The sequence below is a fragment of the Sinocyclocheilus rhinocerous genome, unplaced genomic scaffold (genome assembly GCF_001515625.1).
Source record: "Sinocyclocheilus rhinocerous isolate Xijiao unplaced genomic scaffold, SAMN03320098_v1.1 scaffold258, whole genome shotgun sequence".
Taxonomy (NCBI): Eukaryota; Metazoa; Chordata; class Actinopteri; order Cypriniformes; family Cyprinidae; genus Sinocyclocheilus; species Sinocyclocheilus rhinocerous.
The window spans coordinates 774,743-802,434 of record NW_015634010.1 but is presented as its reverse complement, the minus strand read 5'-3'; the positions used below and the strand labels follow the sequence as shown (position 1 = coordinate 802,434).

The 27,692-nt window shown below is 38.9% G+C and overlaps 1 protein-coding gene across 1 annotated transcript in view; it reads left to right on the top strand.

Moving 5' to 3' along the window:
• Positions 1 to 2,331: 2,331 nt before the first annotated feature.
• The window catches only part of LOC107744909 (transcription factor SOX-5-like), a 76,829-nt gene continuing 51,468 nt past the window's right edge, over positions 2,332 to 27,692 (top strand). The window contains exons 1-3 of the mRNA XM_016558737.1: positions 2,332 to 2,400; positions 11,288 to 11,486; positions 17,974 to 18,205. Of these exons, the coding sequence (XP_016414223.1) occupies positions 2,363 to 2,400; positions 11,288 to 11,486; positions 17,974 to 18,205 (469 nt within the window). The 5' untranslated portion in view covers positions 2,332 to 2,362. The remainder of the gene's footprint in view (positions 2,401 to 11,287; positions 11,487 to 17,973; positions 18,206 to 27,692) is intronic.

The following is a 27,692-nucleotide window of genomic DNA, read 5'->3' as shown; positions in this document are numbered from 1 at the left end:
ATTGTTGTCAAAAAAGAAACTAAGGAGCCATTCACACAGAACGTGTTTTTCAATTCCATTGCACTACTTTTCAATTGTTTTTCTATGTAAACATGCTAGACAGAGGTATTTGACCATTGGACTCGCATCTCATGTCTTTTGCAACGTCTTGCACATGACACCATAGATATGTATAGGTAGATGCCTCATTTGACAGCTCCAAGCACGTAGCCGCGTCTGCCATCTTGCAACCGTCACCTTGACGTCATTTACCATAATAGTCAATGAATATTCGAAGATGCCACAATCCTGCACAGCCGATGGTTGTAAAAACCGCTGGGATTTAAATTCTTGAAGAAACGGGATAACCTTTCACGGGTGAGAATGCGAGAGAGTGACGGAACCATAGATATGTAAGGTTTGTGGCATCTTCAAATATTCATTGATTATTATGGTGAATGACGTCAAGTTGACCCTTCCAATGTGGCAGACGGCTTACGTATAGCGGCCCATAGAAACAGTCGCTAATGAGGCATCTACGTATACATATCTATGCATGACATGGCATTCTAAAAACATGTCTCTCAAGTTAAAAGAAGTTCAACTTTAAAAAAAACGCATTTCAAGACCTTGCATTTTCGCCTTTCCACTGCTGGCGTCTTGCGTTTTTCAAAGCAAAAACATGTTCTGTTGTGAATGTGTCCTAATTCTGTTTTATATGTAATAGATTACATACATACACACATAGAGAGAGACAAAACACTGTTATTTGTATTTATCAGGGGAATTCTACTAGTGTACAGTCCTGGCAGAGGTCAGGCCGGGTCGGTGTGTGTCTTGAACATTGTCATGCTGCTAACAATTTCCTCAGTGATCAACAGGAAAATGCACAAATAATGTTATCACAATGCTCTAACTATGTTATTACAGTTTGTGCTGGAGAGGTCAGGACACAGTGCTATTCAGAGTTCACTAACTTACTCAATAAATTGGATTACATACCAAACATATGTTTTTCAGTCTTATCATAAATTAAATGCCATACATAGACATTGATTGTTGTAAATATTACCATGACTGCAGGAGACATATAAAGGAGATATGATTAGTATTTATATGCAAGTGTGTATGTGTGTGCAAGTTCACAAGCTTAGACTAAATGTGTCTGCAGTGTGCTCAGAAGGTGGACTGCAGTGTATGTGTGAGGAGGTTGAGAAAGACTGACGCTCTGTTTAAAGTTCAGCGTTAAAGTCTTGCTGCTGTATTTCAATGTGTCAGACATGCTTTCCTCCATTTAGAAGAATAGCTCCTTCTCTCTCTCTGTCTAGCTCTCTCTCTCCCTCTCTCTTTCTCTGTAATAAAGAGTGACAGGGGCCGTGTGTTAGTTACACTATGAAAACACAAAGCATAGAGCTCGCTTGAAAAATCAGACGTGTTTGTATGTGTTTGACGTGCACGTGCTTAAGCCACGTTTTGTCATTCATGTCAATTTGATGAAATTCGACCTAAAAAAGGAGGTTTTCTGGTTCATGCCTGTTCATTATATTATATTTTATCTCATTTTATTTTATTTTTACATTTTTGTTTTGTTTTTACATTTTGTTTTTACTTTTTTGTTGTTTGTTTGTTTGTTTTTTGGTTTTTACATTTTGTTTTGTTTTTATGTTTTGTTCTTGTTTGAGTAAAAAAATAAAGTTTTGTATATATAAAAGCTAACAATACTTATAAACGATGCACCGTTTTATGCGACTTAACTGAGTAGTGTGTGTGTGCGCGTGCACTTAGTTATACTTGTAAGACAAAATTTTGCCAACCTTTTTTGAAGACATATGGGGACATCCTAAAATGGAAGATGAATCATAAATTTGGCAAATGCATTTATTTTTCTAAAACTGAAATGTTCCTTTGATGCTTAGGGACAGTCTGTAGTAATTAATACTATATTTATGTAAAAACAATAGAAGCCTATGATACTGAACATTTAGATAAGCCAAGTGTATATGTGTGTGTGTGTGTGCACTTGATCAGAAGTACAACAGAGGGACACTGTGGCTGAAGGAAGGGGGCAGTGCTGCTGCATGTGTGTGTGTGTATGAGTGTGAAACTGCGCTCCGCGCTACACCATGTCATGGTCTGGCCCTTTAAGAGGCGATCTAGCAGCTTAGAGCCATAGAGAGGGGTGGAGAGAGAGAGAGAGGGGAGGGAGTGTGAGGTTCTGCGTGTGAGAGTGTGTGTGCAGCGGAGAGAAACAGAAACAGTGTCTGGTTTTGCGAGAGGTTAGAGGAGCACCAGACAGCGTGTGCGTGTATGTGGTGTGTGTTCTCGGAGGTCCCCGGGTGTTGGACGCGAATGTTGTCGTGCATCTCAGACCCCTTGTTTCAGCATGCTTACTGAGCCTGAGCTTCCTCAGGAGTTTAACAGGTACGTTCACACACTCACGCACGAGACGTTCACTTTTCCAAGTCGTGCCAGGAGGAGGAGAGCGTGGGACAGGCAGATGAGTAGGAGATGGTGTATGTGTGTTAGTGTAAGAAACAGACTACTTTATTAGTTTGTTTGGCATGTAAAAGACAGGCTGTGTGTGAATGTGTTTGCGGTTTAGAAAAGAGAAGAAAGTTCAGTGTGACTGTGAGATGTGTGTTTTCTAGACACTCTGTGAGCATGGGACGCTGGGACTTTCTTCTCAATATCCCACTTTGAAAGTAAGTAAATGTCTCTAGCGTTTGGTCTAACAGGTTACATGCTGTCGTTGTGTGTTGTGTATATATATGTATATATGTGTGTGTGTGTGAGAGTGTTAGATGGTGTTTGATAAGGGTCGGTGCTCTCCCGTCAGTATTTCCCTGGCACAACCTCTCTCTTTTTTTTTTTTTTGCACTTCTGGGTAACACGCTTGGCAACCAAAACACAGAGCATTTCACTTCTGTACGACTTTCTTGCTTCACAAAGCCTTTTTTCCCATTTGTCCGTGTTGTTTTAATCTTGTTTGTTTTGGTGTTTTATTGTGGCCAGATGTCTGCATTGGCCTTCTGTTGTGGTGGTCCGAAGTGGGAAATGTTCTCACCTACTTAATATGTCAACAAAAGTGGCTTTGCTGCCGAATAAAGAAGGTTTGACTTTAAAGCTCCATAGGGAAGATTACCCATAATACTCAGTTTTAATGCAAGCTTCACCCCCGACACACACACACATTTTTTATTTTATTGCATTAGAGCACTGCACTGTTTTACCAGATGAAACTAATCTTTTGTTCAGCGATAAACTCTGGGGTCTTATCCCTGAATTAAGAACACATTTATACGTCAGGAAAATGTGTTTTTAATAAATCATCACGCTCTCTCCGGGGGGAGCATGAGGAGGGGGGCGGAAAAATATAACAACAACTATGAGGAATTAAACATTTAAAGGATTACATAGGAAAGCAGAATGTATAGTGATAAATGCAGGGATTACAATGACTTAGAAGAAAAGGATGGTTAAACTCTGCTTTCCAGTAATGCTGGCTGTCAGTGGTTAAAGAGCATGAAACTGTGTGTGTGTGTGTGTGTGTGTGTGTGTGTGAGAGAGAGAGAGAGAGGACGGGAGCGAAAGTGCAGTGTTTGTCCGTGTAGAGTGTATGTGTGGCTGTGTGTGTGTCTCTTCTGTCCTGATGCTGAGTGTTTTTGAAACACTGTAAGTTTTACTGACATGCGAGGAAATAATGAGACCTAGAAAAAAATGAAATGATCATGTTTAAAATTAGCACACTGTAAAATGAAAGAGGTTTTGTTAAAAAAAAATGTGATAGTAAGAAAGTGGATTTTTTTTATTTATTAAGAACATTTCCTGTTTGGTGTAGTTTATTTTTATATATTTGATATCTAAAAATACAGAACTATTAAGTGTTTTTCAAATAATCTGTGCTATAAAACAGTAGTAGATAATTATACGAAATGTTGCTTTGCTTAAAATATATTGTTAAATCTTTATCCTAAATATTTTAAATATATTACTAAATATGATTTATATTATATATTATTAAAATATTTTGCATTATTATTATTATTATTATTATTATTATTGGAGTGGTTTTGTGTGAGTTAAATTTTTAAATTTTTAATTTTTTGGGAGGAGCACAGAGGAGATTCTATGGCCAAACTGTCACATTCCTCAAAGAGAGAGACAGTGAGCGAGTGAGAGAGGGGGAAAAGGGACTTTAACACTTCTCCATTTGCCTCCCTACTTTAAGGGATGGTTGTGTTACATCTCACTCTCTCACTCTCTCTATCTTTCTTCTGTCTGTCTGTCTCCGGGTCAGTCAATTCTTACTGGTAAAGATACACAGAAAACAAAGTGAATTCGTTCAGTACTAAGCGTGTGTGATTGAACTAGCTGGTGACAAATGTGGCTGATGCACTTCAATTTTTGATTGCTTTGCATCAAAGATAAAACAGATTAAACCACCTGCCTGCATTTACCTTTGTCACTTTAACACATATTACTTGCAAACTGCTTTGTAGCATACGCGAAGTGTGCCGTTATCTAGCTGAAGGAGTCTGTTTATGTACTTAGATATAGAGACGAAATTGAGATAAATCTAACAAAACCTTCCTTTGGAGAACATTCAGAGACCTAGTCATTTGGGAAAAAACATTAGTAAAGAATGTGGTTTTTAATATATATATATATATTCTAAAAATCCAAAGGGTTAAGGTCGGAGCTTCATTATAGTGCTCATAATTAGCTTTATTTAAACACAATTGAAGTCTGTGGTTGAGGGACTATATTAAGATATTACTCTATATTGAGGGGACCAAATGACTGTTGTAGGGACCGGGTAGTCCCTTAAGAAAAACAGCTTAGTAAACATAATAAATATTGTCTACATTTAAATTTAGAAAGTTTATATGGGGTTTAGGGGAAAGAAAATATCTTTAGCTTTGTAGGAAAACAAAAGAAGTAAACGGAAAGTCTCCACAATGATAGAAAAACAAACGTTTGTGTGTGTGAGTTTGTACTTAGCTATAGTTTGGGTACAGATTTGTCCCCAAACAAGAGCTAAATCTGACAAAAACTCCCTTTGGGGACATTCAGGAATGTTATCATGTAGGAATAGAGTTAAGGTGTGTGTTTGTCATATAAAATCACTAGAAATCTATGTTATGTCCGCATTTAGGTTTAAAGTGTGTGTGTGTGTGTGTGTGTGTGTGTGTGTGTGCGTGTTTTTGTGACAAATGAGGACATACATTTGTATAATGACAAGGGTATGACATAGGTATTACAAGGAGAAGGTGACTTTTCAGGACATTACCCCATGTCCCCACTTTTCAAAACGCATATAAATCACACAGAATGGAGTGTATTGAAAATCTGAAATAGCACAAAGTTTCCTGTGAGGGGTAGGTTTAGGTGTAGGGTTGGTGTAGGGCAATAGCACATACAGTTTGTACAGTATAAAAACCATTATGCCTATGGGATGTCCCCACTTTTCACAAAAACAAAACTGTGTGTGTGTGTGTGTTCTGTCTGATTGATAGAGGTTCTGGATCTTCTCTGAGTCATTCACTGCAGACTGGCTCCATTGTGTAGTCCGTGTTATGAGCTCTTGCAGCGGCTTTGCTTATTCAATTTTTGTAGTTTTAATTTTTTTAAAAGGCAGCCAGTATTATTAGAAAAGTGAGTATTATTTATTCCCCCCCCTGTGTGTGTGTGTGTGTGTGTGTGTGTGTGTGTGTGTGTGACTTCACCTCCATGCCTAAACAGTAATGGCTGACAGTGACATTAGGCTCTGTGTTCTTGCCTTTTGTGGCGACGCTGGACAGGAAATTGGGGTGGCCCTGCAGCCCTCGCGTCAGAGGGAAAAACAGAGACAGCTTTGTGTTTTCTCTGAGTGCGTGTGTGAATAATGTGTGTATTTAGAGACATGTATGCTTATGTGAAATTATTATTCACTGACGTTAAGGGGTGGTAGACTTTTTAAAGAAGTTTCTATGAGTGATTTTTTTTTAAAATCTTTTTAGCGCAGTTACTAGCCATCAGCTATCTTAAAGATGCTGTAAACAAAACTGAAAAAGTTTTTTGTGAGATTTTTTTTACCATCCAATACAGATAGGCCTATATATTTATATTATGTTTTGGTAAATTAACCCCCTCCCCATACACACACAAATCCAAGTGCCCTCATAGCAGCAGCGGTGAACGCTGTGATTAGTGATTACGGCGTGAATGATGAAGAGCCATCACAAGTTTGCAATACGGATGAATTTACTTCAGCGGAGTCACTCTCTCTGACTCTCTCTTCCGTCCTGCTGCCAGCCGCTCTATTCCCACAGAGAGAAAAATTGAGAGAGCTATAAATAGCTGTAAAGTAATATACTTAAAAGAATGTTCATAACGGAGAGAGTTGTGCACAAATGGTTGATTGTGCAAAAGGGGGATGTCCTGATGGGGACTATCTACGACTTTATCGTCCTGGGAGCAGAAGATAAAGAGGAGAGAGAGGGATGAGCACTTCTCCTAATGTCTGAGTGGATTGTGAGGTATTCTCAGTTTCCTACAGAAGGCATCACTGTTGTTATCTGTGTTGAACAGGCTGATTGTCTGAACTTTTGGACACACTTTGTTTCATTCCCACAGTCTGATAACAAAGAAGAGCTGACCTCCTTATAATCATATTACACAGGAATTTACCTTTACCCAGTGTAATGATGTTTTTATATATCTTTTAAGGGAGCATAATGCCTTAGAAAAGTTTTTTGTAAGAAATGTCAAAGTACGCTTTAGGAATATGGCACTGTTTGTGTTGATTTACTTTAGATAAAATTTCCCCACAAGTGAGCTAAATCTGACAAAACCTTTATTGACACAATTTATATTTACGTTTATATAAAATTTATACAATTTGTAAATTTTTTTTTTTATTCTTATGTAAAGTTTTATTAGTATTACATAAAATAATGATAATTAATATTATCAGCATTATATAAAAACAACAGAAGGTGCCTATCATGATATTTTCAATTACGCTCTGTGTATCTAAATGCTTTTTATCATAGGCATGCGGGCAACATCCACAAAGCATCATCATGCAAGTTTTTCCGTGGGCCGCGCACATCCGAGTGTGTGCGTATGTGACACGTTTAGCCTCTAAATTATGTCCTGTCATTAGAGGCACTTCTGGAGTGTTAACCACTGCTGATGGTGATTAGGTAAAGCTCCTAGATTCAGTATTTAAAGTGCAGCTCCACTCCGCTGTTTAATGGACCCTGTATTTTGGACGATTAGCGTCTGCAGAGAAATGTACATGTGATATGAGAGGGACTTAGGAGAGCGCTCAATCTGCGTCTAAACTCAAAGGGGAAGTGTGCCTTTAATCTGGGTTTAACGCACGCAGTCTGCACGAGGGGGCCGAGCGGCGCACCAGTGGGGCGGCCATTAGCTTTTAACGATTAGCCGTGAAAGTTAGCCTCTAGACCTGCAGCTCAACTGCGATGGGACGGGGTGCGAATGCTTAAGTTTACGAAATATGAAAAAATTATGGCATTTTCTCTGATAATACACCCCAAACTGGATAATACTGCTGTTTAGAGATTATACTGACATCATTTGTGTTCCTTTAGTCACCTCACCCATATCAGCACATTCGGCTTTGATATTCGAGGCTGTTTATGAATAACATAATTCTTAGCCTTGTGAAAATGAAAGGCAATAAAGTTATTAATCCACCAGATAATGAGCGACGACCGCTGTTAAAGTTTACAATGCAAATAAGCAGACATGACTAGCCTGTAAGGAAGTCTTAGCTTCAGAGACTGTTCTTTGTGCGTCTGTGTTGTGTTAGCGAGAGTGTGTGTGTGTGTGTCAGTGGACAAGTTCTGTGTGTTTGGCAGGCCGGCCTTTATTGGAACACAGAAGGATGGAGTGAAATTATGCTAATGGCTGCTAATTATGACCTTGGAGACCAGCATTTCTGCCAATTTATCTGCTTAATAAAACCCTCTCTTTTTTAATCCCAACATCTCGACAAGCTTTAAATGTTTCATGTAGACTCTCCACCACGACAGGTCTGCCAACTTTAAATGAAATAGTGGCTACAACCTGCTCACCTGGGGAGTGGAATTGTATAGTAATTATACTTCAAAGGCTTGCAGGAAAATAGACATTTTATTGCTCAAGAGGAGCTGTGAAAAGCCTCTGTCAGTGGGCCGGCAAGGAAGTAGGGAAGAAAGAGGCAAAAGGAAGAGTGCGTGAGACAGGGAAGAGCGGAAAAGAGATGCAGACGTGTCTAAAGGTATGCACAGATATAGGAAACAGCTGTGAATTAGTTGTAAATTGAATGCTGGAGATATATTTAAATGGAAAATTCACTCCTGAGTATTTTTGTAAGGAATATTGCCTTGAGAATATGAGTCATGAAAAATTATGGTTCTAAATCCAGTTCCACTAAATAATTCCGGTTCCATTAATGATTCTTTTTAGAACGTTTTTGGAAGTATTTGACCTTTTTTAATTTTTTTAATTTTTTAGTTATTATATACTCAACCGTTGTTTTACTTACCTATTTTGATATTTTTTTTTTTACATTTTTTTTAAGTATTATTTTTACTACAAACCTTTCCAGCTATTCATTACGCTGATTTAAGTTTCACAAGCCTTAACTAAACAGTTATTAAAACAACAGTTCTCGGGTTCGAATTAGATGTGACAGGCAATTTGCTGATTCCAATAAGAACCGTTTCTCGATTGCCTACGTTTAGATGAGGGTCGTGTATGTGTCTTTGTTGGTCCTGATGTGTGTGTTGGGGGTTGGTGTGTTGGAGAAAGCGGCACAGAGGTGTGTGTGTCGGAGTGAAACAAAAGGGCCCAGTGTGTGTGAGTGTCTGGAGGTAGAGTAAACACAGTGCTGGTGGAGGGGCAGACAGGCCGTGCGGCTCTGACGGCCCAACTGCAGTTTATACAGCTGCACTGACTGCTTTTACTACCCCAGTGTGAACCAGCACACAGCCAAGGTACCCCATTCATACACATTCACATTCATACAGCCAAATTAACACAGATATAGTCACTAATACTCACAATTGTACATATCACACACCTGCGTTACAGTGTTTATGGCAGAGCAGTTACTGTCAGACTCTAGGAGTATGACATCTGCATCATAGTTTATCATTTAACTCTTCACTTCATCTCATCTATACAGTTAGTCGAAGTGGTCTTAAGCATGTCTTCATTATTTCCATAGCTGCCAGCCTTGGGTTTGATTGAGGTGAGTCTTATTTATCCCGTCCAGACAGTTAGAAACATTATATGATGTTTGTCTTTACAGCTAAACTAAACCAAATAAGCAGTAAATGAGAGAAAGAGAAACCTTAGCAGTGCTCAGGAGCTCCACCAGATGTGGCGTCTGAGTCAGACCAGAGCTATGAGAATACCATACAGTTCAGTACACGCAACCTGGACTGTACCCGAGACTGCGGATGCTAGTTGATGAAAGATATTCGTGCTAAAAAAGTAACCTCTCTATTGCACCAACTTTGTACTATATGCAAGTCTCATTTTTCTACCTTAGAGCATAAAATATATCAAGTAATTGTGGTATAAAGTGTAAAAAAAAGAAAGAAAGAAAGTTTTTAAAGTAAACAGTGAGCTGTAAAGTCATATGGAGTGAAGGATATGAAGTCACATTATGCGATATGAAATCGCAATTATGAGATTTAAACTCACATTGTGAAAAAAGTTGCAATTGCAGGAAATGAAGTTGCAATAATGAGAAATAAAGTCACAGTTGTGAGAAATAAAGTCAGTATTATGAGTAAGTCACAATTTGAAGACATAAAGTCATTATTATGAGAAAGTCACAACTGTGAGCAATTACGAGAAATAATTCACAATTATGACATATAAAGTCACATTGTGAAAAACGTTGCTATTACAGGAAATAAAGTAGCAATAATGAGAAATAAAGTTGAATTTTGAGAAAGTCATAATTATTGGAAAGTCACAATTGTGAGCAATTACGAGAAATAATTCGCAATTATGAGATATAAAGTTATATTAAGATATATAGAAAGATATTGTAAGATAAAGTTATGAGTCATAAAATTACATGACATAGTTGTAATTCTAAGAGAAATAAAGTCAAAATTGTGAGAAATAAAATAAAATAAAAAAATTGTGAGATATAAAGTTGCCATAGCAGTAGTTGCAATTACGAGATATAAAGTCACAATACTGAAAAATAAAGTTACACTTGTGAGACATAAAATCATAATTATGAGAAAGTTACACTTATGAGGAATAGTCACAATTGTGAGATATTAAGTTGCAATTATGCAAAATAATTGTGTATGTAGTATATATTTTAATAATTATGATATATAATATTATGTGTAGTATACGGAATGGGGTTCCATAACTTTGCTTATAAAACAGCTTTTGGGGAAAAGCAAAGTTACTACAACACTGCAGTCAAATAAAATTTGTTTGCCAGTTCTTATAGTTGCAGAGTAGGAGCCAAAAAAAAGTACTTCTCTCCAGCTCTCTTTATCCTTGTCTGTCTTTTTCCTCTTAAAAGACTGGTACTTATACCCCAGGGCCATAGTAACACTAGCCCCAAGGCTGAGAAGCGTCTATGAAAGCACTTAGGCAATGCCGTAAGCCAGATGAAATCTTATTACGAGAGCATATTCATTTTTCCTCCCCGTGCATTGTGGGAGAGAGAGTTCATTTAATAAATGCTTTTTCTTCCTGACGGTATCAGAGAAACACAGACCATCATCAAGGCCTATTTTCTCTGGCATTGTCAACACCATATACACTGTCATTAACATCTACTGTGGCACACGGTGCTCACGCACACACCATTGTCTGTCTGTGTTCTTGGCTAACGTGATATTTGATGTGCGCTGGGCCGTCTGCATTTTTCTTTAATGGGCCGCTCGAGTCTTTACATCAAACAGGCTGGCTAAACACATCGTGTGCTGTGCTGCTACAGTAAATGGTTTGATGTGCGCTGGGCCGTCTGCATTTTTCTTTAATGGGCCGCTTGAGTCTTTACATCAAACAGGCTGGCTAAACACATCGTGTGCTGTGCTGCTACAGTAAATGTCTATGTGATAGTGTAGGTGGGACGTCTCTTTGATGGAAGGATGGATGTGGACAAAGCTATGGCATTGATGGCTGTCATTATGCGAGTAGTGTGTGTCAGGTGTGTGTGTGTGTGTGAAATTCTCCCGTATATGTCACTCACAATTAAACAACAGCCACGTCTCTGTCTCTGCCATGTCTTTCCTGTATGCCTCAGTCACTTTTCCTTTCTCATTTTTTCCAGGATGTCTTCCAAGCGACCAGCCTCTCCATATGGGGGAACAGATGGAGAGGTAGTCATGGGGACGAGTAGACAGCGATTGGAGGATGAAGAGGTTGACGGACATGCTGTCATTCACTTGCCCCTGAGTTCGTACTGCAGCAAAGTGTCCCCGCGATCTCCACAACTGCTCGACAGCCCCCCAACACTACACGCGAACATGGTAAGTCGGCCCCCCCACGAGGTGCCGAATACACTCAAACCTCTCTCATACGATTGGACAAAGCCCATATCAGCCCCTCCCAGTTGGTTAATATGCATTTGATTGACTCCTCCTTCTTAGAGTAAGTCCCTCCCATTGTCTCTCTCTCTCACTTGCACTTTTGGTGTGGAAATGCCATCACGCTTCAATGATGTCATAGGCAGATGCAACGAGACAGGTCGTCTCTTTGAATGTGGCCAAAATGACTCATGCTTAACGGTTCATGTGTCATTTTGGAGTGTGAGTTCATGATGGGTCATTGTAGTCATGGAGGATACAGAATGTATCAGATGTTCTAAAGCTGTTTATTTAAAGACGTAAGATGAAATATAAGTGAGATGGACCCTGTGATTGTCATCCTCACGTGAACACACACATGAGCTCCAGTATCTCTTCAGCGACCTTCCGCCCGATTCTGCTATATCTTTCTCACGATAAACTTATGTCACCACAGGCTTTAGGAATCAATCCGGCTGTAAAACAATGAATCAGTACTTAAGGAACTTAACAGTAAGCTAATTCTGCAATTAACTGTGATTACAGGGCACGCTGGACTCTGCAGTTTTGGAACCATTTCCCACAATAAAGCAAAGTCTCCTCGAGCTTTCTCTCTCAAGCGTCTCCTTCGTTCTCACTATATACACTCAGCTTGCAGCGTGGTGTGTTTGTTTATGACTGTCGGTTCTCTCTTTTAGAGTAGCTTGCTGTTAAACTACTATATTTTGGGGGGAAAGGTACAAAAATTGTACCTTTCAGGAAGGTGCATATTGGTACCTTAAATTACTAAGCACTCTTAAAAATAAAGGTTCCAAAAGGAGGTTTTCTCAGCGATGCTGTAGAACCCTTTTATGGCGCTTTTCCACTGCGTGGTACGACTCGGCTCGGTACGGCTCAGTACGGCACGGCACGGCTCGGTTTGGCTCGGTTTGCGTTTCCACTGCAGTTCAGTACCGCTTTAGAGTGGGCGGGATTATTCACATGTCGTTATAGTTGCGCCGCCTCTACTGCCGCGACTCCTAAAAAACTTTTTCATTTCCCGTCGCCCCATCAAGCTCTCGCTGGATCCGCTCCTCTGCGATCAACGAGAGGAACGTCTGTTCTTCCTCAACAGAGGGAACAGACACTTTTTGGTTGTTAAAAAAAAGGTGCGCTCGTTCAAAACAGTTGCATTCTATCCTTCGCTGGCTGTGCTGATTTAAATCTAGCGGTTCTTTTGTGTTTGTGTCGCAAGTTCAGTGACGCAGGTAGTGACGATTCTCTCCGGCCAATCCGTGATCAGCAGAGTTTGCACGTCACGTATTGGTAACGGTACGGTTCGCTTGGAACCCCAACCGAGGTGGTACGAAAAAAAGTACCAGGTACCAGGTACTGTACCCAGTGGAAAAACCCCCAAAAGTGAACCGTACCGTGCCGTACCATGCAGTGGAAAAGCGCCATTAGTTTCTTCCAAGAACCTTTCAGTAAATAGTTCTTAAAATACGTTTTTTTTTTCAAAATGTGAAGAACCTTTTGTTCAATTGAAAGGTTCCATGAATATTAAAGGCTCTTTATGGAACCAGATGCCAATAAAGAACCTTTATTTTTAATAGTGTATGGGAAGGTAATGCACAAAGATGTACCTTTTGAGGGTCCTGCCCTAACTAATTTAGCATTTTTCTGATAGTGTAGTAAGTTCAGACTTGACAGATTAGCTTTTGGCTTGCTCCTGAAACCAAACAAATGTTTATTGTACAATTGATTGTTATTCTTATTAATCATAATGTGAATAATTATGTATCAGCAGCAGTGCAGTGGTTGTAATTGTTGTGTTATCTGAACGACTAGACTGCTGTCTCTGTCTCTCGCGCTGACATGACAGACATGGCATTAAAAAAAACATGCGCACTGTATTTGATGTGGATTAATAAAGCGTATCCATCTCGAGCACGGGCGGATTTTGGGGAAAGCAGGCTGGCATGTGTGAGACATTAAGTTTCCCTGAGCCGATCCGCACTGACTGGCAGAAGAGTTGAGTGAGAGAGAGATTTACACGAGTGGGGACTCAGAGGGGCTTTGTCACGGCAATTGTATAAAGTGATAGGGAAGTGTAAATCGACTCGGCGAGTCCCTGGGTAACGCGCAGCGGAAGATTACCGCTTTATCTTGTCATTGTAAATTAACACGGCAGCAGCGCACACGCGCTTCAGACTCCGCTGACCTCTTCATCCTGAGAGGGAAAGAGAGAGACTCGCGTTCGTGATGATGGGGTCAGCTGAAGCGTCTGCAACCTGCTACAATAGAAGTCGGTGCGCATCCCCGGCGGTCTGTAAACTCCTGTCAGTTTTTTACAGGCGGGAAGTAGAAGGCTTTGAAACTGAAAGGTGGGAAGAGCTTTACACACGGGTGATAATAGCGAGGTGTTAATTACTCTCCCTTTTGTTCGGTTAATGAGGAGAGGCATTAAGGGAAGACGTGTTCTTATGTGTTTCACTTCAATATTTGTTCTTAGGGGCGTCAAATTCAGCCTTTTAATGTCAAAAACAACAAAATACCCTTTAACCTGACTCCTGTACAGTGTTCATAAAAGATTGCTTTTGTAAAAACTTTTTCATAGAAAGTAAATTTAATTTTCCAAAACATTATTAAAAGTTAATATAATTTGTTATATTTCTAACTTCATATATTTATATTTAATATTTTAAATACTTTAATGTAATACTTAATTTTTTAATTATTTTGTAAATATATATAAATATATATTCAGTTTTTATAATAATTTTGATTATAATAAAATAATTTATTAGAATTTTATTGTTGATCCAAGGCCAAAATGGTCAGATCAGTAAAAATAAAATTGAACTCAAATTTTATAAATAGTTTTTTATGTGGAACGTTTTGTTTCAGTGTCACAAATATTCATTTGTGTTGTATTTGTAAGGTTTCTACAAATCCGACAATACATCGAAATTGTAGTGTCACACAAATCTAATTATGTCTTTTTCTATTGCATAACCTCATGTGAATTCTACTACAGAAGGACAGGAATGAGACAATGTAAGGTGTTTGAAAGTATGTGAAGCGCTTGTAAATCTTCATCTGTGTGTGCGCGCGCGCTCACGGCAGGATCAGGGCTGACAATAGCTCAGTTGAGCCAGGTTTAGAGGTGAGTGGATTGTGAACACACGGTAGAGATCAGCAACACGGGCTTAAGACAACAGACGAGGCATCAGCACCGCAGGAGAGGAGAGATGTCCAACTCGAGCGTGTGTGTTTCAGCAGCGGGACTCTTGACAGTTTAACTGATAGCAAGCGTAGAGGTTAGTTTCCTAGCGCGTGGTGAACGCGAGCCAGAGAATCACACGGCTGTGCATTGAGTTAGTCTCATTAGCTAGATGCTACCTGTATCCGTAAAATAACAGGATTTAAGTTAGCATATGGAAGCGTGAGAGAGAAGGAGTGAGAGAAACGCTCTGAGGGAAACAGGTTGGAATCCTGCGGAGCACAGGCAGGACAAACATTAAAAAAAGGGAGAAAAAAGATGGCATTTGGAAGAACGCTGGCATCTGTGCTGAAGGGAGAATACGAGAGGAAAAAACTAGAGGGGGAAAGAAGGCATTTTGCTTTCTTGCCAAGAGTTGAAGTGTGTTTAAATGTGCTCCTGTCATACATGAGCTTAAGAGGACAAAAGTTGTTTAATTCTGTCGCCATGCTGTCGTGGTTTAAGGATGAAGAGAGGGTCGTGGAGAGAGACGCAGTTTCAGCCTTTCCACAAAGAATTGACATCTGCACAACTAAAAGAAGAACCACCCACACCGCGCAGAACGGCACATCAGAAATGCATATAAATACATATACTCAGCTTTGCACACTTATTCATGTGCAGCAGAAAATCATGCACACACACGTAATCAATGGACAAAATAGGGGTACTTAACCTGAATATCAACCCTACTGTAGACCTGTTACTCACTGCCGTATATTTAAAGATGGGGGAAAGAAAGCAACAAATAAGCCATTAGTTCATCTGCTTCTTCCTCTGTCCGAGACTTAGTGTCACGGCTGAGGACATGAAAAAGCGAAGGAATACAGTTTCCTCCGCCACCATCTCACCTTCTATTTGAATTGTTTTCTAGACATCTCTGGAGAAAGATGCGAGCTGCGGTTTGAAGTATGCAGTGGATTAGATAGATTGGAAGTGACAGGTGTGACCGTGTTTTAAGATGCATGCCACACTAAAGCAGGCAAAGAGAAACGCCTGCCATTCTGCCACTCGTTCCCACTCTCTCCCTAGCTTTCTCTCTCTCGTCCCCCCTCTTCATTCTATCTTTCTTCTGTTAGTTCTTTAACAGCTAGTTGACAGTTTTGTTTGCAAATGACCAGGTGATCATGCACCGCTTTGGTAATTTGTGACCTAATCCCAGTTTGAATGGCCTGACTGGAGCTGATGGGGACAAGAGGGATGAAACGGAGGGGTGTGTCTGGAAAAACGTGCCTTTTTGCAGGCAGATTACGGAAAAGGGGGGGAATCAGTATGCAAGCTGTCATATTTTCCGTGTATCATAATAGCCTGTTAAGATCTTTTAAGCTTGCCAGTCATCAGTCTGTTTGTGAATGAGTATCAACGTGAAATGTCTCTCGGTATGCATTTGTAGTAAGTGAAAGTGTTTGTTTAATTAGTTCTACCCGTAATTATTATCATGATGATGATGATGATGGATTGTGACGAGTCAATCTGTGTGATATGTTCAGTATAACTGGTTATATGGAGTGTTGACAACTGTATGTACTAGATCTGAATATTATGTTTGTTTATTTGTCTGTTTTGTGAAAGTTATTGATGTTATTAAATGGCATGTACATGGCTAAAATAAATTAAATGGCAACATTCAATGTTAAAACATTTAGTCATTTAATAATTTTATTAACATAAAAATTATTATAAATATATTAAAAAAAAATAATTATTATTATAAAACAGTAGAAAAACATTCAAAGAGAATATTTTTTTAGTACTAGTAATGTAATAAAAACTACGAATAATCATTAGTATAAATGATTATTATAAATAAAACGTATAACAACTTAATAAATATAATAAAACTTTTCCATTGCATTTAAAATTTCCATGTTGTATAAACTTAATTGTTTTGTAAATAGTAGTTATTATTAAAAATAAATAGCGTATAATTGTCATTTAAAAATGTTGACATTTAGTCATTTAATAATTTTATCAACATAAAAATGAGTATTAAAACATTGTTAAAAGAGCACATTACAATGAAAATAAATACATTATTATTATTATTATTATGTTTTCTATAGCATTTAATCTTTTTCCATGTTGCATATAATGAACTCTTTTGTTTGCGGGGCTAAGTCAGATCATCTAACAGTCTCACTCTACCGATATAAATAAAATTGTATTTGCCACTGTTCTGTGTCTTGTGTAATTCGTGTTGCATTAAGCTTTAGTAAATGAACCATCTGCTGCTCTCTGTTCACTCTCTGAGTTAATGATTAAAAACAGATGTCATTATTAAAATAAAATTATAAAAACTTGATCAATCTTGTGAACCTCAGTTTGGACTGAGGACATTTTGCTTTGCGTGACAGATGCAGGTGGCACAAAGTAGCTGATTATGCTATTGTCTGATTGGCTGTGGCTGCTGTCAGTCACGCGGGTAGTAAGGTAAGGTAATAGAAGGTAATAACCAAAGATTAACCCTGATTAAAGGACTTGGACTGTTGACCTGGTCTCTAAATACCTGACTTGTTTTGTAATTAAACTTTATATAGGAGATCCGGAGCTGGGCGAAAGTAATGTGGTGTGTGTGATAATTCATAATCATAAGTCTCCACATCTGTCATTGACCCATTTTACAGTATGTGTGCATATACTTACATAAGCAAAAAACACCAATATTAAAAAATAAATGTCATATAATAATTATATATAATAAATATAATAATTAGTTAGAAATAGCCCTTTAAGGCAACAACTGCACAGTTTCACTTTGTATAGTGTACAAGCCACATTACATAAGAAACCATAAGATGGGAACGGTTATAAATTTGGACGTAAGATCAATGCATGAAATGTCGAAGATGGTGATTGATATCGCAGCTGTCATGTTGGTCAAGAAGAGAAGAAAAAATGCGGTTGAAAAACGTGGACGTTCTTGTGTGTTTGGAGCTGATTCAAAGTAGAAAAACTTCCCTTCTCAGAGAAAGAGACAGTTCCTGTGATGGTGAAACGACTGAAACTTTTCGCCACTAATGATTTTGTCTAAAGAGACTTCAGACCGACAGAGGCAAAGAGAGAGAGAGACTTTCTACAGTACAGATGGGCAGATGAGGATGAAAGTAAATCTAAACATGCCTCAACACTCAGGAACAGGACAAAATAATTAGTGAAGGCCTGTTTATCGCTTTGTTTAACACCCTGTCTTTATCTCCGTTTTTTTGTCAGGATCAGGATGGCAGTAAAGGCCTGGCCCTGAGCCCCTACCCCCAGCACAACTCGTCTACCTCACCCAGTAAGCAGCAGCAGCAGCAGGAGGAGGGGTCCATGCGGCCAGGGAGCGAGCCCAGCTCCGCTTCAGCTCTGGGCACCCCGGAGAGACGCAAGGGCAGCCTGGCCGACGTGGTCGACACGCTCAAACAGCGCAAGATGGAGGAACTCATCAAGAATGAGCCAGAGGGTGAGTGAGGGAGAATTTAAAACGTTTTGACACACATCATCACTTTTCACTCAAATTTTCAGCGTGTTTTCAAAGTCTTGAGAGCCAAACAACGATACAACCTGTCCAGTAATGAACATGTCATACCGTGGTCATTGTTTGTGAATTTTGAGAACATACAGTAACACAAAATCATTTAATTTAGCATCTTTATCACAAGCTACTTTTGATGCCATGCAAAGATTAATGTATTTATTTAAAAATTCATAGCAATTAATTTATAAATACTTTTGATGTCATTGAAAGAATTAATATATATTTATTATGCTATCACAAGCTACTTTTAATGGCATGGGAAAAATATTCATTTATTTATTTATTTAAAAATTCATAGCCATTAATTTATAAATACTTTTGATGTCATTGAAAGAATTGTTAATGTATATTTATTATGCTATCACAAGCTACTTTTAATGGCATGGGAAAAATATTCATTTATTTATTTATTTAAAAATTCATAGCCATTAATTTATAAATACTTTTGATGTCATTGAAAGAATTGTTAATGTATATTTATTATGCTATCACAAGCTACTTTTAATGGCATGGGAAAAATATTCATTTATTTATTTAAAATTTCATAGCCATTAATTTATAAATACTTTTGATGTCATTGAAAGAATTGTTTATATTTATTATACTATCACAAGCCTCTTTTAATGGCATGGAAAAATATTTATTTATTAGAAAATTATGTAAAACATTTATTTATTTATTTTAATCTATTTAATTAAATATTTAAATATTTTGATTAAATTAAAGTCTTTTTATATTTTTTGTGATAACAATCGTTTTATTTTAGCATGAGCTGTTTAGCATTGTCACATCAGGCTTTTTTCCAGTGTAGAGAGTTTTTTTTATTATAGTGGGAGCTATCTAGCTTTGAGTTGTTGTTGTTCTGAAAAGTTGGAGACCAGCAGGTTTTAGGAGCCATTGGGCAGCCAAGTTTTTTCTTCCAGAACCAGTTTTTCTGTGTTGAAACGGCACATGGCACAGGTCCAGATTGGGCATCGGCTCCGAAACCAGCACTGGCACCCTGTCGGTGGAAAAAGTTCACTGTATTAGATTTTCAGAAGACATTGGCACACGTGTGTGTCTTATTGTGATGAAATTACAATGTGAAACTGGCTGAAAGTGTGAAGGATTTCACGGAGAGCATCTCCCATTCTGTCTCTTTCTTTCTCTCCCTGACTCACTCGCACAACACTCATTCTTTCTTCCATCTATATACCCATCATTCCTGACTAACAAATTCTGCTTAATGAGAGCTGTTGATAAAGTCAGACCTTTGTTTAAGCAGGCAGGGATCAGCTGTTCGGAGCCATTGTGTGCCACACTTTGCATATTCATTTCAGTCTGATAACTGAGAGAACGGCTCTCAGCTCCTTCCACAGGATCTCTCTCTCTCGGTCTCTTACATCACACCACACTCGCTCTTTAATTAGAGGCCAGTTCCTCATGAATAATCAGAACCTGCTCCCTATGTGAATTAGCCAGTCTGTGTGCAAATACACATGTGAACATACTGACGATGGATGGATGGATGGATGAATAGACAAGTAGATACATAAATAAAAGCTAGCATTCACTGTAGCATTTATATACAGCAGGGTTAAACGTGCTCAGTTTTTTGTATGTATGGGTGTGTGGAGGTGTTGTACAACTGTTGCATTACTCCGTGCTTTGTCTTAGGGTGAGGTCACACTAGATTTTGCTCCACTGACTTCCATTCATATTGATGCAACAACATTTCGCTGTGAATACCAAAGTTCAAGTTCTGCAAATTCACATTTCATAAAGACATTTGCCCTATAAAGAATTTAAACATTACTTTTAATGTCTTGGCTGAGAAAACACACAAACTTCAGAGCTTTAGGCTTGCAGTTCATCTAGTGTGATCACTGCTGTACCCCGTGAAGCCCTAAACATGAAGAATTAGTTTTTTTCAAGGCAGTATTGTCCCAAAATGCCTTTTAGTTTGTCAATTTTGCTCCCATATGTGCTTATTTTTGTTGTGTAACTGTTAACCAACTTGTTTAGGAACATATTTAGAGTTGCCCAAAGATATAGAATTTTTACTTTTATTTTATCTTACTTTAAGCATTTTTAGCTCTGATCTACTAGCCAGTGATGTGTAAGTCTTTGTAAATGGCAGGCGTTGGAGTTTTTCTGGCACTGATTCTGCTCATTTGTGTGAATATCATCCTATTCTATGAAACCAAGGAGGATTTTGCTTCATTTACATTTGATTTTAATAGTTACGTCAGAGAAAATAGTTACATTGGAGAAAGCCACAAGGTCAAACCAAGAGTCTGGCTATGAAATTCAACAGCTGTCGTATACAGGAAGCCAGGAAAAATATAAGAAGACAAATAAGATACTTATAGAACTCTTGAGAACAAGAAAGCAAGCAAGCAACCAAAAGACAGTCCATTAGCAGTAGCGCATTATCTCTCTACTTTCTGTTCAAATAAAATGTGCTAACAAAAGAAGCCCCGGTCCCTCAAGAAGCACAGACACAGAGAAAAAGAAGCAGAAAAGAAAAGAGAAATGAAGAGAGGGAGGTGGGAAGTGCATTGAGCCAGGGCTCTCATAACCTGATAAAAATCCCTTTTCAACTGGCCTGTCCATTGTTTGCTAGAGTACCTCACAAAGACCATTAGCTGCAAACGGCAGGTTATGATGAAAAATTAATGAATGCTTTAATCATTATGAAAGGGCCGTATTATTATACCGTTCCCTTTCTCTCTGTCTCTCTTCCCGCCCTCCCTCTCTTTTTCACACGCTGCTTCTAGCCGGATCAATCACACACTCGCATGTACACGCACATTCATCGAAAGTCGCTCGCGCTCTGGCTTGTGAAGGGAAAATAGAAAGGCAGGAGGAAAGGAAATGGGTCAGAAAACAGTAAGAGAAAAGCGAGAGGGGGCCGTATGCGTCTCGCTCCCCGTGTGAAATCGGGAGTGTGTTAGTCAGCGTGTTAGCAAACCGTTTGCTCACCTGTCCCCCCTCGCTGCTCCACTTCCCCTCAGATAAACAGCCCGAGCTGAGTCGTTTGTTACGACCAGATACCAACCAGACTTATACTGGGTCAGGCAAGTATGTGTGTGCGTGTGTTTGACCAAGAGCAGAGCATTTGGCCTTTGTAAACGAGCGTCCCTAATCGACTGGCCTCAATGATACAGCACATCCAGACACAATTTCCGCATGTACCGGTTACTGCACAAACACATTTTTGCATTGCTGCAGGTGGGAAAACATTTGTTCGACCGAAATGGGTTTTTGAATGGTTAATACCAATATCTAGACAGTAAGGTGGCATTATATAATAATATATAATAATATTTGACAACTACAATCAGAAATATTAATATATAATTTATGATCATCATAACATTATTTATAATATATAGCACAAAAGATTAACTCAATTTGGCAAATTAATAAACATTTATTTTACTATTTAATTTAATATTAAATATTTAATTTAAAATATTTATTTATAAAATATTCAATAAAAAAAAAAGAAAATATTCACCATTCTCTCGTAACTTAAAAATCTTTATTAGATAAGAGTGTTTCCATCCCCTTTTTCAAATCTATCTAAAAGTGGCTTTAAGTAGCTTTTTCTATTTTCAATTATATTTTTATAGATATTTAGATATTAGATATTTTAAATAGCTATATATATTATATATGTTGTATTTATTTATTTATTTATTTAAATATGTAATGCTGTATTGACTTCTAACTACAACCATTGAGGTGTCCGAGGGATGTTTTGATCTCTTTTTGTTGTTGCTTTTACACAATGTTTATGCTAAGTTTACCAAAAAAAATTACAATAGGCCATGTGTATTTATCTGTTGACAATGCTCAGGCAGTTATTGGCTCAAAATGGTCAAATGTTGGTCAACTGACCATTTAGTCACCTTTTTTTCATTTCATGCCTGTTCTACTCATTTCTCTGTATGTGCGTAGCAAATTATTTCAGAACTGCAGCAAGAACAGCTTCCTGCAGCGTGTGTGTGGTGTGTCAGGCAGCAGCGTGCTGGAGTGTGTGTGTGTGTGTGTGTGTGTGTGTGTGTTATTAGCTTTAGTAATGGAAAGAGGGCAGGAGGGCTGTCAGGGGTTCGGAGGGAGCACTGTGTCTCTCTCAGAGGTCTTGACAGCAAACACATACACACACACACAGGACTTTCTGTGTCATCCATCCACACACAAACACACATACTCTTAAAGACTAACTGCAATCAGACAGCTATACTGCAAATGAACTTCATCCTCATCGTGAACTACTCCAAATCTTTTGAGAAGCTTTCTTCTTTGATGGTATGATCGCGCCCCTCCTCCCCCCCAGCTCTCTGTGGAGGATATGTAGTCCTCACTAGTGCTTGGCAGTCTGTGTTATGTGGGGCACAGATGTTCAGGGTCTCCTGAGTGTCCACGTGTGTGTGTGTATGTGTTTGTCAGCCTTGGCGCTGGGCTGAGCTTGATTCATGGTCAGGGCCAAGCTTTGGTTCCCTGAGCACCGAACCTTTCACACACACACACACACACAAACACACACACACAGAGAGAGCTCTCAAGCTGAGCATACGTCACACAGCCCTATACAGACAATGGTCTCATTCACCTTCCTGTGCCTCTCTTCGAGTCTCCCCACCCTGTGTGCTTTTACACACAAAACAGATCACTCCTCTCATCAGTAACTCTCATCCAGAGTCCATAAAGTTATTTTTGCCATACCAGTCAATGGCGGGTAAATTAAGAAAAATTTCCAATCGTAAATATTATTTATAAACTATGAACCTTTTGCATTTTGCTGTAAGTATGTATGTATGTATGTATGTATATATATATATATATATATATATATATATATGTCTGTATGCATGTATATAGGAATTAAAATAATGCAAAAGTTTCACAGATATCTATCCATCTATACTATAATAAAAAATGGCTACATTATAAAATTAAATAAATATTATTAATAAAAATAAACAAATGATGTATAATTATCATATTTTATTAGATAACTATTTAAAATAACTAAAATATTCAAAAGAAATTACATAGAGTACAGTATTGTGATTTATTCTTCATATTTAGATTTTTGGTGGCTTAGTACATATAATATTCTGCATATATGTGACGAATGTTAATTTTGGACCCTACTTTCCTCGATTTTCCCCTAAAGTTGCCTTTAAAGTTCTCCACCTCAGATGCCGCACAGCCATCTAGAAGTAACAGCATGGTCTTGTTTACGAGTGCTGGCCCCCTTGCACCGGATGGCCATGGAGTGAGCCGAGATTGATGGTTCAATTTAGACTTAACTAATTGAGTCCTTCTCCTTGCCTCTCTCTCTGTGGAATGCTCCGGCTTCAAAGCCCGTCCTGGGGTCAGCTGCTGCCCGGATGCCTCTATTATCTCACGCTGCCTCTGCCGGTCTGGGGTCAGACTGGAGGTGGCTTTTAATGCGCAGTGGGCCGTAAGTTGTGCAACTGCACTGTTTTATAGCATGACACTGAACCGTAGGGCACGTCGAATGGTGTTTTAAGATCAGAGCAAAGCTGCACCACACACACTCACACAGAGTGTACGTCTTTTGTAAGACGTGCGTGAGGGGGATGTTCTGAGGCACTGGGGCATTTTATAAGACAGCACTTAGGCCCTGTCATTGTTAGCCTGGGGCTCACGCATCCATATCCCTCAATGAGAGAGCATAAGAAGGGCGGATACACTCTTCCATGAAGACGAAAGGGGTAGAAGAGCTCTGAAGCAGTTCAGCAGTGGATCTCTGTCTATATCTCCCCGGGGTCTGCTAATCCGCTATACGACTGCTGCTGCTGAGTGCTTACACACACACACACACAATAACTGACCCCAAACACACATATGTTTGGGGTATGAAAAGTGGGGCAGTCGTGGCCTAATGGTTAGAGAGTCGGACTTGTAACCCAAAAGTCGCGGGTTTGAGTCTCGGTACTCGGATTGTAGGTGGGGGGAATGAATGTACAGCGCTCTCTTCAACCTTCAATACCACGACTGAGGTGAGACCCTTGAGCAAGGCACCGAACCCCCAACTGCTCCACACGTCACTTTCACTTTTCACTTTCATATGTGCTTGCACGCACACACAAAAATGCACAGTTAGGTTCTTCAGCAGATTTTTAGGATGCTGTATCAAGTAAGAATGAACAGATCGAACAAGCAAAACTACCAAAGGACTTCCATATGCAGCTGTATAGAGACAAATTCAGAGTGCGAGGAGGGCACGCTACGAGCGCTGAGAGTGTCTGTGAGTGAAGAGGCAGAGCGTGGGAGAAAGAACAACTTCCATATGCAATTTCCAGCATTTGGTAGTAATTAGTTAATGTATAAATTAACATTAGGAGGAATTGTTTGTTATTATCTTTCCCTTGTGCTCTGAAAAACAAGGGTTTAGTTAGAGACTGAGGACAGAAAAAGAGAGAATGGAGAGCAACACAAAACAAAATATGGATCCGTAGAGGTTATGAAAGAAATAATGTTGTCAGAGGTGTAACCTGGAGAAATGTAGTAGCTAATAAATCACTGTAAATATATGGACTTTGCTCTATTTTTCTTAATATTAGTGCCTGAAAAGTTTTTTACTTTATAATTGTGACAGCCAGACTTTAAATCTACTCATAAGAATGAAAAATTACAAATATCTAAATCGAGTATCCTGCTTCTCAGATGTTTCTCCTGACAGAAATTTCTATAATCTCTCTAACTATGCTCAGATTTGCCATAATACCAAAGTCAGATCTCCGACATCTAACATTTCATAATAGCCTCAAAAATTTCTCATCAAATTCTTCCAAAACCGAATTATTTTCACAGTGCTATTCACATTCATTTTATACCTCTGAATTCTTACTGTACTGTATGTCAATGATTGTCTCATTTTTATGTCTGCATAAGAATTTTAGTAGAAATATCAGAGTCAAAGCTGAGATTAATAAGTCTCCTGAGCTCTCACAAAAAAGTTCCTCTGGATAGTTCTGTTAAAAAAAAAAAAAAAGATGCAATCCAACCTGATAGACAAACAGTCGCCTTCTGAATGAAGTTTCGCTTCTAACTCTGTTTACCGAATCTAGTGCAACAAAACATCAGCTATTCTAACTCACAGCTATTATCAAGCTAGAGATTTTTCTCAGTAGCTCCGTCAGTCTTTACTGGGAAAAGCACAAGATGCCTCCTTTTTTCCAAGTAGACGATTGCATGCCTGCTTATTTATCTCCGGCTGAATCCAAGTCAGTGTACTTTCCTTTGAGGTTGGCAAAACAGCTGAAGACATGAGAGTTAACGGGGCCCTATTGTGAGCGTGCCATTGTTCCAGCATATGAAAGGCACATTCAAGTCAGTTGTATTGAATTGTTTGGGTCTGCCTTTCAGTTTGTATTCTTCTGCTGCCTTGCACAAGACAATCAATAGGGATGAGCCTTCTCACTGGATGGGTGATATTAGAGCTGAATGCTGCTTATCAGATGGGAAAAGCTGTCTGAGGACTCACACACACACACATTTAGAGCTTTTGGCATAACAGCGCTGTGGTCTTTTTTACTTTAAGTGTGGACTTCGGATTAGAGACTTGGAAATGGACGTCTTTGTGCATTACTTATGTGTGAGCGATTGTGATTGTGTGTCGAAAGTTTGTTATTGACCTCCTGGTGTGGCATTAAGAGAGACACAAAAGCCGGAGGTTCATGAATTAGACTGTGGCTCCATAGCAGGGCCATTATAGAGCTGACTGTTCCATAGCCACACCATTGTGGCTCAAGACTTGGACAGTTGCACACAGCCGTCATTGACGTGCATGAATTGGAAATTCTCCTGAGCCGTGATGGTTGAATGCAGGGTCTGAACATGAGGAATCCATATATTAGCAGCTCTGTTTGCCGGGCTAGATTTGATGATGTGCCTGTGAATTGCATAATATGAATATTACTTATGGAGACGTGTAGATGATGACTGATTTCGTGAGATGTTTAAGAACGTCTGTGTATGCTAATGCACATGCAATTGGTACTGAGAGGCTGCCCTCTGAAAAAAATAATCAGTTCACGCAAATAAAGTGAGTTCTTCACCGTTTGTTTAGTTGTTAAACCGATAAAGCTCTCAGACGTTGAGCAGTTGCATGATTCTTATGCTAATTTGCAGAGCACACCCATATCTATTAACATGCTAATTTTATTTTGTGTGTGTTGGCATTTTTTAAGCTAATGCTAAATAATGGAATACAATATCCCATGAATATTCATTGCAACTTTTAAAAACTGAGCGAGCTCTATAAAATATCACTCTCCCCTCTCTTTAATCAGGCTTTAGTGGATAGAGAGCTTTCTGAATCTCCTACGCGGGAGAGTCCATCACAGCACTTTTTTTTCCCTCAATCGCAGTGGTGACTTTTAGAAACACTGTGTGTTTGATTTCTGTAAAGAGAATCGAGACAAGAGGAAATATGGCAATAGCAGGCATATGCATATGGTTGAACCACTAGGTTTTGGCATGCTGTTACATTATGGGTAATTGCGGGTCAGTGGTTTTGGTTATTTTGATGTGGCATTAGAGGCCTTTCACATGGCTCGCATCAACTCGCAAATCTCTTCCTTATATCAGTTACAAGCCCCTGTAAATCTAAATCTAAATCCATTCTCTCCTTTTTTAACACGCATAAATGCAGTCACTTGAGCCTCAGCAGGGTTAAAAAGGGATATGTAAAGTAAATTACAAAGCAGATTTAGGTGTATTTGCTTGGGTTGGAGTAGATTAGAACAAACAGTGGATGTGCACAGGCCAAATGTCAGGGGCAGCATACACACTCGCTGACCCACACACAACATGTGGAGTGCACACACACTCGCACAAAAGTCCTTGGTAAAGGTAAACACAAAGAAGTCAGTCTGTCTGGACATTTTGCAGTTTGAATTTATGCCAGAAACAAGTACGCAAACTTTTTTAGCTAATGCACTGCAAGTGCACAGTCTTGTTGTGTACACATACATGCTGATTTCTTTGGTCAACTCAATTATGTAGAAAACTATTAAGAAAAGTTCAGACTTCAGTTCAGAGTTCAGAAATATCATGAATAAATCCGGTCATGAAAAAACGTAAAGCTATATATCAGGTTGTGCTACCAATGCTATACTAATGTTAAGGGTTTAGGTTAGGTTTAGGAGTTAGTAGCTGTTTCATCGTGTAGTCAATCAGCACTGGGACTAACATGACCAATGAGGATTCGGCGACAGGGTGGGTTTGAGAAAAATATTATGTGTTATTTCCAGGTAGCTAGTTATAAAGGCTAACAGTTTGGCTAACATTTTTTAAGTAAAATCCTGAACTGCCAGAAACCAGAAGCACTGTCATTCACATGCTTGAGTAGATTGTGTTTCAGGCCTTAAAGTCATGATATAACCGA